Source organism: Procambarus clarkii, chromosome 61, assembly GCF_040958095.1.
Source record: "Procambarus clarkii isolate CNS0578487 chromosome 61, FALCON_Pclarkii_2.0, whole genome shotgun sequence".
NCBI lineage: Eukaryota > Metazoa > Arthropoda > Malacostraca > Decapoda > Cambaridae > Procambarus > Procambarus clarkii.
The window spans coordinates 3,511,329-3,526,944 of NC_091210.1; the positions used below are offsets into that span (position 1 = coordinate 3,511,329).

Below are 15,616 nucleotides of genomic sequence, written 5' to 3' on the forward strand. Positions count from 1 at the left end.
TCCAGCATGCTCGGCGACAGCTTCAGCGAGATCTTGACTGCACCAAAAGATTCCATTTTGACTTGGTGGAAGTCCGGCTCTGGCAGCCGTGGAGTGAGGATGTCTTGCCGACCCTCCCTGGTTGTTGAGGTTGTTTGCCAATTTGGTCGCCAGGTAGTGTGAGCGTCTCTGCCCTCAGTTTCTTGCTGCCTGGCTGCGTGTTCACGTGGCGGTCCTGACATGGGAGGCCATCTTCCCCCCGTTGTGAATGTGAACTCGGTGAGCCTTGAGTTCACTAGCAAGGCTGGATATCTGAACATCGAGATGGTTGTGTGACATGCTTCGTATCCCGGTGGAGCCTATCTACGGTGTTGAGCTTGTTACAGCCCACCGGGTTGTTATCAAGTTCGTGAGGGTGGAGGAGTATCAGGAATTCCTCCGTCGGTACGAGGGGCGTACGATGCCGTTGCCGAGTGATGCCGGCTCTGTGGCGATTTCGGATCGTAGTGGTGCCCTGACTTGTCAGTGTTCATGGAGGCGCCCCTGGAGTTCCCTGAAGACACCTCCTCTGGCGTTACTTCGGGAGGTATGCTGCTGTTGTCAGTGTGCGGGTGAACACGCTCTCCTCGGGGAGGTATGCTGGGAGGCGGACGAACATTCGTACCTTGGGTATGCGCCTGCTGTCGGATATACCATCTTCTGTCCAGCTGATGGGTTACTACGTCCAGGTGTATTATGCTTGGCAGCTCCGTCCCTGTTTCCGGTGTGGCCTGTTGGGGAGTCAGGCTGCCGGGTGATCTGAGGCCCCAGCTGCTCCTGTCAACTTGTTCCGGGAAGAGGATTTCCCGCCTCTCCCTCTGGAGGAGGATTCCGGGGATGAGGAGGTGGTAGTCCCATTAGCTGCTGCGGGCTCCCCCTGCGTCGCCCGACATGCCTCCGTTTGTCGCTGTCCCTCCTCCGGGTATTGCTGTGCCATTGGATGGTCTCCCTGCTCCTGTCACTGTCCCCGCTGCTCCCGTGGGCCTTTCCGGTGCTCACTGTGAGGCGTCGCTGTCTTCTCCCTCGTGTTTGGCTGCTGCGCCTGGCCCTGTGTCCTTGCCTCGGGTCTTGGCTGTGCTGGGGTGGTGGCGGAACCTCCTGTTGTGTTTGGCCCAGTTTCCCCTGTGGTAGAGGCTGCTGCCGTTCTGCGTCGGGCGTCGGTTCGTCCGGCTAGTGGTACCAGTGTTTCTGGGTCCGCTTCAGGCTCTGACGATATCTGGCCGGAGCCCAAACGTTCCCGGCGTTCGTCTTCTGCCTGGGCCAATGTTGGGGATTTCAGTGACTGTGAGTCTTTGGGTGTAGATCCGGATACGTCGCTGTCTTCGCAGTTAGTAGTGGCGGAGGTCCATGTGCCTGCTGGGGCCAGTGTCTCGGACGTGCCTTCGGTTCATTCTCCGCCAGGGGGGACTCCGCAGTGGGGGTGTGGTGGCTTCCACTGCCAGGGATGGTGTGGATCCTGGTGCTGGGCGTGGTCTGGTAGTGACATTACGGAAGGATGCACGCCGTCCTGTGAGGGTGCGCGTTGGGAAACCAGGGGATGTGTTGCCGGCGTCTGTGATGCCATCGGGTCACTGGTCTGCGATTGCAGAGTTGATGCTGGCTGACGAACCGGAGAACTTTCATGGTGGGGAGGTTCCCTGCAGGTGGGGACGAGTGGCGGTTACTCGCCTCGTCAGTACTACCATCTGGGTCCCATGTTTGCGGGTGTTTGTTGCCAGGGTTCCAGATTTTATGGCTTTCCCGGTGGATGGCTGAGACCCTTGGCTGTGGATGCTCTGGGAAGCGTTTAATATGCAGTTCCTGTGGGCCTGTTTTCCGGGAAAGTATGTCCACTGATTTCCTGTTTGTGCTTTATGTAGTGATGTATGCCCCTCTGGCTGTTTGCTTGCCCTACTGTGTTTTTGTTCATGTGTTTGTTCTGTGTTACTATGTCCTGTGTGTTATTTTGTGCCTAACGTGTAGTAGTATTATGATTTTCTTACGTGTCATGTTGTGCTTTGTCAGCCCTTCCGGCCGGTGCTTCTGTCTGATTTGTTATCATATGTTACTATGTTTTGTTTCGTCATTATTTGCTTGATATGATTGCTTGTTTTCTAATTTGTGTTATGATCTTGTCTTGATGTAATGCTGTGTTATGTTGTTTTATTGTATTTATTGTCTTTAACTTGCATGCTTGCATGTAAAAGTAAAAATAAAAAAAATAAAAATAATTGACTTGGAATGAAGCGGCTTGGCTACACCCAACGTGAACACAATTTTGTTGTCTATAGGTCTTCCTGCTGGTTCACATGATGTACTATTGTCGCTTGGTGCTCCTCCCATCCGCCCAGCTTTAACCCTCGTCGCCACTTACGTTCAAGGCAGGAGGAGGAACATGTCTAGTCCACATGTTTATTGTAAACAAAAGCCATGCTCACAGGTATAAATTTCATGTATCAACATTAAAGTAGAAGAAAACAAAACGGCATCTAATCTCTTGTGAACCTCTAATCTCATTATTAGAATCCTAGGTAGTACATAATCCCACAAAATGCTTTGTCCTAACATTAGTTTACTTCTTTATACTGGGAACGATAAAAACATTATTTGCTTAGTTACTATATTTTTCGTAGATTTAAATTTCAGGTGGCCCATCGCCACTTCTGCTTGGTTCCATCTTGTGTTTGCAAGGGTTTTGTTTGTTTGCTTTAAAAACATTAATTTTGCCCAGGTAGGTATAGGCTTGCCAGTGTTTGGTTCTTAACTGAGGTGTAAGTGCTAGAAAGGTAGTTTCATCACCTCTGTGTCTTGGCATCTGATTTTGGGAGCATTGATGTGGCAATAGCTTGTTCCCAAGCATTATTGAACTTTCCCAACTCTTTGCTTTGGCTCAGAGCCGCCTTTCAACAAAGGTCCAGAGTAAGTGGTCCTGCTACAAAGGTCAAGCCTTTAGAAAGAAACCTTGTTTCCACTTTGCATAAGGCAATTTTGTACAAGAGGTCTTCAGTCCAACTTTACTTGCCTCACCAGTTTCTGGGTTTCGTCGTTGTATACCTGAAGAGGATTTAAAGAGTTCTCCTACTCCCCGAGCCCAGCCTGGAGCCAGGCTCAACTGTGTGTAGTCATCGCTGCATCAGCTTTAGTTGCGGTTCCATCCTATAACGTAGCCTTTGTAGCGACGTCCAACAGAGCGCCAGCCTCTGCCTTCATCGTCGTCGATTCTGTCTTGATACCATTGCCCTCTATTTTGGCGAATCGTTGGATCGTAGCTGCATTCCAGTTGTACCGTTTCCTATTGTACAAATTCATTAGGAAAAGTCCATGTTTTCTTCTGTATTCTTTCTGCTGTGTAGTTTTATCATCCATTTCCTAGAGCGCTGCGCAAAGATCTCTCGCAATATGGCCACTATTGCTTCCCTCTGGTTCTCTCTCAGGTTCTGCCTGTGCTGTGTTGGGCAATCTCTCAACCCCGTCCTCGGACCAATTACCAATTCCATTCCATGCAGCGTTCGGCCCCCAAAGTCGCATTTAACAATTTTAACATGCTGTTCATTCAAAACAGGAATTTTCTCGAATATAAATTTATATTGTTATATTAGCATACTGTGCATATTTAGGCAATGGTTAGGTTAGGTGTTCTGTTGGCGATTATTTGTATTTGTAGTGCCCAACCACTTAGGCTGGATGGTAGAGCGACGGTCTTGCTACATGCAGGTCAGTGTTCAATCCCCGACGGTCCAAGTGGTTGGGCACCATGCATTCCTCCCCCCCCCCCCTCGTGTCCCATCCCAAACCATTATCCTGATCTCTTCAAAGTCCTAAGTAGTTGTAATGACTTTGCACGTTCTCCTGATCATTCCATTCCATTGTATTTGTAGTAACTTTTACCAACCCATCCTCAGATCACAACCCGTCTTCGACTCGAGTCAATTACATCGTGGTTGACCCCACAGATGCATTCATAAATTTTTACATACTGTCCATTCAAAACGGGAATTTTCTCAAATATAAATTATTATAATACTTTACATATTGTGTATATATATTGGCATAGGTTAGGTTAGATGTTTAGGTTCTGTTAGTGATTATTTGTATTTGTTTTTTATTATTATTTGCATGGGTGAAGCATTTAAAGCGTTGTAGTTCGAACAAAATTAGTCAGTGAAGCACTAGTTCTGGAAGTGTTCCGACGTTATCAGTCATGTGTAAACAGTTTTAAATTCATAAGCAGGGGGGTGGTCGGGTGCATGGAATGGACTTTGTGTCTTTGGAGGACGGGCTGCCTATGCCGATGCCTGCTAGTGAGTCCCCTCTACCAGTGAACCGAGGTGGGGTGGGTGGGTAAACGACCTTGTTGTTTTTTTTTCCTCTTTATTTGGCAAAACACAAATACAAGAAAAGAAAATCATCATCAATCACATTGTTCCTGTGTTTCTTGCCTTGACAAACATTAGAACAGGAAAAACAAACAAGTCGTACAAAACACAAATTGGTAACATAAACATAGGTAACAATGAAATAGAAAAAACACACCAGAGCACTATAGACCAACAAGAACCAGGCAAGAAACACATGGAAAAAATAGCCCCTAGCTCACAGCACATCAAAACAAAAAGAAATAAACCAACACAAAACAAGGAACACAGTTAATCATCCTCATATTTATCCGGATATAGACGCCGCTGGTACTTCTTCATATATGCATCCCACCGAGCCCACAATTCCGCAGACGCGTTAACGGGACTACGTGATCCTCGCGGTCCATGCATGAAGTCGGGATCATCCAGCTCAACACCCTCCACCACGGGGGCGTAAATCACTGGAAGAGGCCGCACAGAGCTCTTTGATACAGACGGTGGAACCACATGGGACTGAAGCACAGGAGCCGGCCGGACACAGGGCAGAGTTGCAAGTGATACAATCACAAAGGGCGATGGTGCAGGGGCCGACACCACAGGGGGCGGAGTATTAAAGGACGGCTGAGCAGAGGGCAGCTGCGCAGCGATCGGCACCACCGAGGGCAGATGTGAGGAAAGGCACAGGCATGGACGCCAGAGGCACGAGGGCCGCCGGAGCAGAATCTTTAAGAACCAGCACCAAGTCCCCACCCCCCTCCCGCAACCTCGGCCGGTGCCACAACCTCTTAACATGGGGAATCGGCAACCGGGGATGTAGAGGCAGCCGGAGAAGATACAGGACCAGGGCCAGGCGACAATCCCACCACAGGACCCATCACCGCTGCAACACGACCCACAGGAGCCGCATGCACTTCAATAACGTCACCCACATCATCATCCACAGAAGACGAACTTCTGGAGTCCCAAAAACCCGGACGTCGACCCAGGCCTCACCACGAGTCAGACACACTCAAAGCTCGCCACGAACGCTTGGACACAGGTCGCAGGTCGTCGGAACTCTCACCCCCACCAGGAGGCACCGTAGCAGAACCTCTGGTCAGCTGTGCAACTCCGCGCAGCGCACGATCACTCAACATCGCAGCCTCATCAACCTGGGGAACAGGACCAAGACCACACGCCCCAGGAGAGATCACAGCGTGCACGTCGACACGAGCTGAAGAGACAGCACAGGCCAGGGCGCAGCCTCGACATCCGGGGGCAAGAGACCCCACACCACAGGAGAGACAACTGGAGATTTGACTGGAGACGAGGCAAGCAGGGGTAGCTGAGGTGCGGGAGCCGGGAATGCACTACCTACCACCCCGACACCTACAGCTACATCGAGGCTGGCATCAGAGACCGACAACGGGGTACCAGACGACTGGGAAGTATCACTCACCACAGCAGCACTGTCCGACAGGTCTGGAACTGCCAACGGGGAAAGTCTTTCTCCCTGAAGAGGTTCACAGGCTCGACCTGGCTCGCATCGTAACCTGCAGCCTGATGGCCTGTGAGTCCACACCGGAAGCGAGTCTGGGGCTTACCCTCATAGCATATGCGTACCATGATCCCCAGAAGAGAGATGAAGGGATGTGGTCCTTCAAGCGCAGCGCCACAGTGCGGGTCCCATTCTGGATACCCTTCCACAACCCCGAGGAGACTGCATTCATCCGGACATTAAAGACCCGTCCATACCAGGAAAAGTGGCGCTGGAGAAGAGAATCTGGGAACTCAAAGGGAGCACCATGAACAGCCACATAGGTAGTCGCACTGCACCTGTCCGACAATTCCACCGAACCACCACCCTCAGGCAGAGTAAACGTCCTTCCGTCGTAGCGGCTAACAAAGTCCCGATACATAGCCATGGAACAGAATTTTACAACAGCTCGATGCCCAGATAAAAGTTGAACGCAGCACACGGACACCACATCCACCCGAAACATATATATCATCACACCTCAACTGCCGGGTAAGACGCTGGGCCAGTAAATTCTAGTTCAGTGGTATCCCTCTGCTTCACAGAAGGGAGGGGGGCCACCATCCCTCCAGCCACCACGGCCCCCAAGGATCCGATCACAAACACAAACTACCACGGGTCGGCAAACTAGGAGCTCACAGGCGTTAAGTCCGCCTCTGCCCAGAGCTAGGTGAGCACTCTCACCCTGTTGCTAGTGGTCGCACAAGGCAAGATTTGGTTTTCTTCTTGAGAGTAGGTGCAGTTTGCATGAAGGGTGTACCCCACTAATGACTGCACCAGGACAGATGTTGGAAGACACGTTGACGTTTAGGAGGAGAAGAAAGTCAAAAGTGTTAGTTGCGTCGGGCCATAGATAGAGGAGTGGCGACGAAAACAGGTGGGTGATAGAGGGAGACTCGCCGCACCGTAAGGCGGGATGACGAGTTCACGGCGGCAGCTGATCCACGCACGGCATAGTGTTGTGCACAAGACGTCTAATAATAATTCTCCGGAAACTTGTATACCGAAAAGCGCAAGCAGTATGCGTCCCAGATCACCCAGGTGTCGGGACACGTAGCCACAAGGCGGTGCCTTTAGCCGAGACACCCTATCCGGCACCCTATAAACAAACTCCTTCACCCGTGACACCCAGACAGTGGATGAGCACCAAGGGATCAGAAGCACTCGGGCATCCCGATAAGGGCCCAACACCGGAGCCTCGCAGATCACGGCCCCAGCAGTCGGGACTAGGCTCCCCCCAGATCAGGGCAACAAAGAAGGGGGAACCGCAGGGGATGCAGGCGCGGCATCGACCCCACCACTGGACACAGGAGTCGAGGCCCCCAGGCGCACATCCTTCCACAACACCACGACGAGGTCCCGATCATCTGGGACAACCCCTCCCCCCCCCCCACTGCAGGGATCCAACAGCAGGAGACGCAAGAGGAGGAGGTGGGGGGGGGGGGGGCACAGGTAGCAACTTCACATCCACACAGGCCACACCCGAACCGTCCGAAGAGTCAAAAAAGAGTCAGGCAAAGGGATGGAAGTAGCAGAACTACAGTTGCTAACACACACACACACACACACACACACACACACACACACACACACACACACACACACACACACACACACACACACACACACACACACACACACACACACACACACACACACACACACACACACACACAGACAGAGGCACGGCAGGCACCTCCCCTTGCCGAAGCCCTCCCCCCCCCCTCCAAAACAGCAGAACCCGCGTCCCCGGGAGCCGGTACCACATCCACAGGCAGGGGCGGGACATGGACCTCCACTGGGACATCCTGCACTACACGCAGCGCAGGCGACGGCCCGACACCCCCACACACCGGCTCAACAACCCCAGGGGCCACAGCAGTTACCAGATGCGCCGCACAGGCCATAGAACCCACCTCAACTTGCGGAGCAGCAGACAGGCAATCAGGTGCCTCGGGCACAGTACCCACTCCACCCTCAGAACCGTCCGAACGCAACATGGGCAGAAAATCCTCCGCACGAAAAACATGCACCCTACCAGTCGCTCCCACGTCGCACGCTGCAGCCAGATGACCCTCGTGACCACACCTATAACAGGTGTGTGGTTGACCCCTATACAGGCAGCGGAGCGTGTAACCCAACACGGACATCGACGACGGTACACTACATTTCAGCGACATCGTCAGGGTGCGGGAGCCGTCCAGCATACCAACACAGTGCCCGGCAAGGACCTTGTTCCAAACCACCACCAGCAGGGCAAACCAGCAATCACCCACCGTAAACACTAGCCAAGAGCGGAGAGACCTCGGGAACGTCCGACTTGGCCGGTGGTCACCACGCAACTCCCCGATTTGGTTTTAGTGCTGTAGGTCTGTGATCTCTCCTTGAGGCTTCTGCTTTTTCGTGCCCCCATGCTTTCAAGAAAGTGTATCAACCTGAACTCGGGTTGACGGAGGTTAATAGGCTGCTAGATGTTGGGTGGTATCCAGACAGTAAGCGGTGACTGGGACTGCGTCTCCGCCTTTCGTGGTGCGTGTGTTCGTTTTGCTTGTTTCTAATATGGATGGTTGTGTGTATTGGTGGTGTGTTTTGTTTTTCAGGTCAGGGATTGGTTATTTACCTTGTAATTTGTTTTGCTGTGACTTTTTCCTTTTGTAGTGTTCCTTGATGGGCTGTTTTGTGTAATCATGTTTTGTTTCCTTGTATTGTTGGTGGTAACGGCCTCATTGTGTTTGGTGGCCTTTGTGTGTGATTATTTTTCACTATTAGTGATGTGTGTTGCCATGTTCCCTTACCTATATTTTTTCGTTAGTGTCCTTTTTGTGCCCATAAGTATCTTGTTCGGCGGATGTGGTATGGTACCATCACTATTTTGTAAACCTTTTGCTTCGTTCTGTGTTTGTGTATTTGTGTACAATTCGGTTGCTAAGCTGTCCTATTCTTTTATTTGTATGTATTCTATGGTTTAAATAATAAAGGCAAAAAAGTATTTAACCAACTCCCACTATCTATAATTGGGTCCAACTAATAACAAATGGATGATACTTATCCTGGACTGGAACAGAACCAATGTTGTCTTCTGCTAACGGATGTAATTGTGGCTTAAGCTTTCGTTGAGGATATAAAAATGCAGTATGTATCAAGATTCACCGTCGTTGTCAAGCTTAAAGCCCTCTGAACCTTATGGCCAGACCTCCCTTCTTACTCTCGTCATCGTTAACGCCGGAGTTATTAAATTGGAAATTGGGCCGTTTAATTAAAATCATTACAGATTCTGAACTGAATATCTTGATTAGTTTAATAGTGTTTGATTTCATCTCCACATTTTAACTGACCAACGAGGCTTAAGGAAATAATTGTTACTCAATCTTCGTGGTGACGTGAAGGTGGCTGACGTTACACGTTACGTCACCCCAGTAATATTATTATAACTCATAATTTAATAACAGGAATAAACCTCATAATTCAATTTAAGCCGTAATAATTCGTCGTCTTATAAGCTTAACAGAGGACGATTCCTCATAGCGGTATATTATTAGAAGTATTAGTAGTAATTGTTAAGGAATATTTCTCATAAATAGTGACAATTTCGGAAATAATTGGATAATTGGAAAATTTCGGAATCAACGTGTTCATATTTTAACTGAATTAAGCTGAATGGCATAAACTTTCTCCAAAAAGTGAAGCATACTAATATATATATGTAAATTAAATTAGTAAATAAATTTAGCAAATTATGGTTGGGATAATATGCATTGACTGCTTAATTGTAGAATATGTAGATTTATCAACAGACAACGGCAAAGAAATACAATATACTTTCGTAGGATAAGGAAAAGTGAAGTAGCTATATTATGCGAATTATGTATTGTTACGGCCCTATTGGGTCGCAACTGAGGTTCTTCTCTGATGTTATTAGAGTTTGGGTATCCGGCCCCAAGTTAGTAGTGGCTTTCAAGGGGTGTGTTCCGTAACGCAAGTAAATTAAAGGGGAAGGGATACAATTACACTGGTTTATGTATATATAATCACCACCACCATAAATAAATATATAAACTGTCACACGGGGTTGCTATAAATACACAATGTACAGAATCGTCTTCCTCTGAAGACGCGGGATGCTCGACAGTGCTCACGATGAGTAGCCCTGGTTCTCTTCTTCGTGGCCCATGATGAATCCTTTGATTCTCTTCGGCGAATCTACCCCGGCCACAGGCCAGCTAAATCACAGTCCCACTGGGTGCACAGTTGTGGAGGCCTTCAACCACAAATCCAGCCTGTAGCTGGCAGGTTCCATTCAGCTCTGCTGCGTAGGCACTCCACGACCGATACTAGGGTTGCGAGCCCTAAGCAGGAGCCTCGTGTGATTCCGCTGATCACTCTCCTCTCTCAACACCCCAGTGGCTAGTCTTCTCCACCAGTCAGCCCCGGGTACGACAATTCCTGGTTCTGCCACGTCACAGGCAGGTTAACACAAGTGTTCATCCGGGGGGTGACTCACAGCTTCTGCAGCAAACATGTGGAGATACTATGGCTGCCTTGGGTAGACTGATCCAACGTCCAATACAGCAGTCCCAGGTCGACTCTGTAATCAGACACGTCATCAGTACTAATTACACTCTAGGGCACCTCGCTTACCGGCTTAGACACAAACGCCCACCTATCTACTCTATAGATGGCGTTGCGGTCTAAGCGCCACCTCACCAGAGGTCAGCAGCGGCTATGTCACGAGCTGATTAAGACGGGAAACCAGCTCCTGTGGCCGGTATATCTCGTCCTCACTAGATGGCGTCGTCCATTTGGAGGGGGTTTCGGGAGCTGACTCACAGATGGCGTGGTCGTCTCAGCTCCGTGTTACGACGCTGGGCTCGGGTCCGTAACATGTATTTATTGAACAAATCCACAAGGGCCGTGACTAGGATTCGAACCTATGTCAGAGAGCATCCCAGACGCTGCCTTAATAGACTGATTCGTAGGTTCGAATCCTTGTCACGGCCCCTGTGGATTTGTTCATTGATGCATCACGCTATTGTGATTTATGTGCTATGTATTTATTAGTTAATTCAGAGGCTGTATTCCTCACATCTAGTTTAAAAACTGTTTTGGAAATCTTGTACGATGAAACCCTTAATTGCTTGTATTCAAGCTTTCCAAGAGTCGCATTCTTGTAATATCATATTTTACTCATGTAATGCCCATGGGTTCTGTTACAACCGTCTTGGAAGTGTTAAATGTTTAAAGTTAGGATTAGTATTACAGGTCAGTTTGATCGATTTAGTGCATTTAAGAGTATAAGCACTTGATATTTAATGCTCCAGGATGTAAGGGTGCTGAATGCTGTCTGAGATTAGAACTTTAATTGCCTATTTCTTATGAGTAATTGAATCATAGGGAATTTTGTGTAGTAGATCCCCAGACGCAGATTCCATTGGCGATGAATTTTGTTTGGTAGGTACTTGCACCTTGTTTACAAATATACTTTAAAAGGGTGTCTTGTTGTTTTCAGGTGTGAGGGAGGTCTGGGTCTTGTCCACCGTCAACCTCCTGCTAATGCAACACGAAGGTCTCCGGGTAGTGTCCACCATACCTGTATTGCCAGCGCTGATAACTTCTCGCATGAAAGCAATCTAGTTATAATCATTTAAAATATATGCACTATTGTTTCATATCAAAGGATAGGGGGTTGAACATTCGTAACCGCCCATTTTATTAGTGCAGCGATATTCGCTGTTAAAATTGTTATAAATTGTAAAGTTTGTTTGTTTGTTTAACTTGTTAATTACTTCACTTTAACCATACAATAAAACTTGACAAAGTAGGCCCCCTCCCTGTCCGGCTCGTTGATACCGTGTGGAGGCTTGGTGGGCGGCTACTGAGGTGTGATGCTCTATGGGATAATCCTCTGTCCTTTTGTGGCCTTGTACTCCTGCTGCTGCCCTCACTAATTTTGCTGGACATCTTTTCCTTTTCCTTTTCCTTTTGTTTCCTTTTTCTCCCCCCCCCCCCTCTTCTCCTTTCTACTTGTCATATCCTTCTGACCTTTGTGTCTGTTTTGATCATTCTTTTGTTTTGATGCCTGGGTGTTTGATGAGGCATACTCAATTGCACCCATAGAACTGTAGTACCCAACGTCAAGAGCGAGGGGAACCTTTTATTGTCAATCCTCCTTTCGTCACTAAACCCGATATCGACGGACTGACGGTTCTTAACCCTTAAACTGCGCATGGCATATATATACGCCATGAGTAACATATCCCACCGTGCGCATGGCATGTATATATATGCCAAAGGGTGCCAGACACGATTCAAATGTCCCGCAGTGTAAAGGGGTCACCCATACTGTTGCCAGGGGCGATTGCAAACAGACGCCATCTTGAAAAAAAATCTAGAGCAGGCCTCCTTTGTTTCACAGGCCTTAGTTAGTGGCCAGACACCATGGCGAGCGCATCACGACCCAGCGTGCGACCTCGCTCAGCGCACCGCGCCGCACAGTCTTTGACCGAAGACAAAATTGCAGATGAATTGTTCAAGGACGTTGACGAATCTGATATTGACGACTCGGATATAGATGAAGATTACACACAGCCTGAAGAAATAGAAACAGATAGGGTGAACATGTTGGTGCCACGAAAGTGAGGATGTCACATGAGTTATCCGCTACTACTCAACACCACTCAACATCACATCGCGCCCAAGCACGTCGTTCACTTGTTCCATTGCACGTTTATGATATCGAGTTTCGCCGCATCAGCTGCCTGCCCAGCCAAGCACCGCAGCATGGAACAATATGGCGACTGAGGAACAAATTCCCTCATGTTCCAAATCTTTTTCCTCATCTACCCTTCTTGCCCCTACTGTTGCAATACCTGCTTCAGCTCCTGGTCCCCGGACTCCTCGCCGTGGTGCAGCTAATGGCTCTCGGAAGGCAGCAGGTTTGTTTGTGTGGAGTGATGGGGAAGATTTTGCTCCACAAATTCCTGACTTTGACAACAGAGATGTAGGAATTACAGATCTTTTCCCTGATACTGGTGACGAAATGTGTAAAATGGACTTCTTTACTGCATATTTCGATGAGCCGCTCATGGAACACGTTGTTCACGAAACGAACAGACTTGCGGCCGATCTCATTGAAGGTGAGGCAGTATCAGAATTTTTAAGATTACAGCGTTGGAAAGAGACAACTGTTGGTGAACTGTGTGTTTTTCGCAATTTGCATGTTGATGAAACATTGTGTGAAACACGTAATTTCAGATTATTGGACCAAAGACAATGCTGTTCCAACACCATTGTTCGGGAAATATATGTCCCGAGACAGATTTCTGTTGATCCTACGGTGCATTCATTTTGCAAATAATGCAGACGAGACACAGGATGATAGGCTTTGGAGGGTGAGGCACGTGCTAAATGACCTGATTGGAGACTTCCGAGATTACTACGTACCAGCTCAGAAGCTGGTTATTGATGAATCCCTTGTGCTTTTCATAGGACGTGCTGCCTTCAAGCAGTATATTCCCTCATAACGTCACCAATTTGGACTGAAATTCTTTGTGCTCTGTGACTGCGAATCAGGAATGGTGTTACACATGATACTTTATTCAGCCACAAATGTAGATATTCCTGCTATTGACGAACATGGCTTCTCAGGTAGTGTGGTGAAGGCACTGCTTGTATCATATCTGAACAAGGTCCACATATTGTACACGGATAACTATTATACCAGTCCCTTGTTAACGAAATTCTTGCTTGATAATAAGACTAGAGTGTGTGGCACAGTAAAGCCAAAACGAAATGCCTGTGTTTGACACTGCTATGCAAGTAGGCGATTGCGAGGTAAGAAAAAGTGGTGCAATGCTTTCAGTGCGGTGGATAGACAGACGTGAAGTGAACATGTTGACCACCATTCACCCTGGTACAATGGTGGACAGTGGCAGGGTGAACAGAATAACAAAGCAAATAATATATAAGCCAGATTGTGTGATGAACTACAACATCAACATGCGTTTAGTTGATAAATGTGACATGATGGTGGGTGCTGTAGAGTGTGTACGGAAAACAGTGAAGTGGACAAAGAAAATGATTTTCCACCTTATTGACGTAACAATGCTGAACAGTTACATGTTTCTTGTGAAAACAGGTAGAAAACCATATTTCCGTTCGTTTAGTTTTCAAGTTGTGAAAGTTACTAGGTAAATTTGGCAAGGACACACCTGGCATACAAAGACCCATTCGAGATCCAGTACTGAACAATGCTCCTGCACCCAGGCTCGCTTACAGGGAGGCCTTTCTGATACATCAAATCAAGAAATTACCATCAACTGGAGCTCGTGCAGCAGGCCAGCGTCGGTGTGTTGTGTGTTCCAGTACCAAATTGAGGCCACAGAAACGTAAATTGGTGTTGACATGGTGCGAAGCGTGTGCCGTCCCTCTGTGCCATATCGACTGTTTTGCACAGTATCACAGTCTCCTAGACTACTAAATGTGTAATTCTTGGGTAAATAAATGTACATATAAAGTTAATTTTTGTGTTTATATTGAAAAAACCCAAAATACATTGAATATTTCCTGTAAATTATACCATTTTGGTGGACATACTTGTGACACTAATATGTGAGCGCCTAGTGAGTTTATACCATTTTTATTATAATACAACGTCTAGTGGTAATAATTGGAACAATACTATCGAAAAAAATTTGTGTAAAATGACCCAAGATTACTGTAAATAATTCCGCGAAAATAAATTCGCGGCAACTCGGGCCGCGTGAGCGGCTATGAGTGACGGCTGGTTGACGCAGCACCCTTGAGCGCTCCCGTTCTGTGACGTCATCGGCCAACTTGTCTCAATTGTCATTGAGACAACACGCATTTGGACTCTAAGACTTGCACCCTTTCCTGTCTTGATCGTTCTATTTGCTCGTCTTCTCTTTATTTAGATTTCACGTGGCAGGTTCTTGATTACCTCCATGGCAGTGACCATTTCCCCATCCTTGTTACCTTTTTCTCTTCTCACTCTCTCCTCTCCTTCCCTAGGTGCCAGTTTGTTAAGGCGGACTGGAACCTATTTACCCTCAGCGCTGCTGCTCTCTGACCTCTCCCTCGCTCTCTCCTCTTTCATGACACCGTTTTCGACGCTGCCCTATACTCTATTCCTCGCTCTTCCTCTCGGGGACCACGGAAGTGCATTCCATGGTGGAATACAGACTGCTCGAGCTGTCCACTGTAAGCGTGCAGCCTGGAAGAGAGACCGCCGCCTACAGACGGCCGATTCTTTTCTTTTATTTCGGAAGGTGAGTGCGGTGGCCCGTAGGGCCATCTGTACACCTAAAGGTGAATGTTGGGCATCTTATGTCTCCACCATTACATCCAAAACTCCTCTGCCGCAGATCTGGAAGCGTTTCTGCAACATAGCGAGTAAGTTCTTTCCCAATGTCTCGCCGGTCCTACACCTCCATGGTACTCTTGTGGCGGACCCGTTGCATGTCGCTACCAAACTGGGTTCTCACTTTTCTTCTGTTAGCTCTGGTTTTCATCTTCCCCAATCTTTCTTTCCTTCGTAAACCTGCCCTTGAATCTCGTCCTTTAGATTTCTGCACTCATCTTCGACTTCCCTATAACGATCCCTTCTCTCTCTCTGAACTTCGGTCTGCCCTGGCCCTCTGCGGTTCTACGTTGGTGGGCTCCGATGGCATTCATTATGAGATGTTTCTCCATCTCCCTCCGTGCACTTCTCGGTATTTACCGAGTCTAT

General features: G+C 48.2%; 1 protein-coding gene and 1 long non-coding RNA gene across 2 annotated transcripts; both read left to right on the top strand.

Annotated features, from left to right (window-relative positions):
- The first annotated feature begins 2,287 nt into the window (after window positions 1–2,287).
- LOC138354010 (uncharacterized) lies at window positions 2,288–11,629 on the top strand. Its single transcript, XR_011223385.1, has 2 exons — window positions 2,288–2,437; window positions 11,378–11,629. It is a non-coding gene; the product is annotated as an uncharacterized lncRNA (long non-coding RNA).
- Window positions 11,630–12,306: 677 nt separating this feature from the next.
- LOC138354066 (piggyBac transposable element-derived protein 4-like) lies at window positions 12,307–13,391 on the top strand. The gene is made up of 3 exons (XM_069307781.1): window positions 12,307–12,480; window positions 12,623–13,004; window positions 13,123–13,391. The coding sequence occupies exons 1-3, from the start codon at window positions 12,307–12,309 to the stop codon at window positions 13,389–13,391; spliced, it is 825 nt and encodes a 274-aa protein (XP_069163882.1).
- Window positions 13,392–15,616: the final 2,225 nt, after the last annotated feature.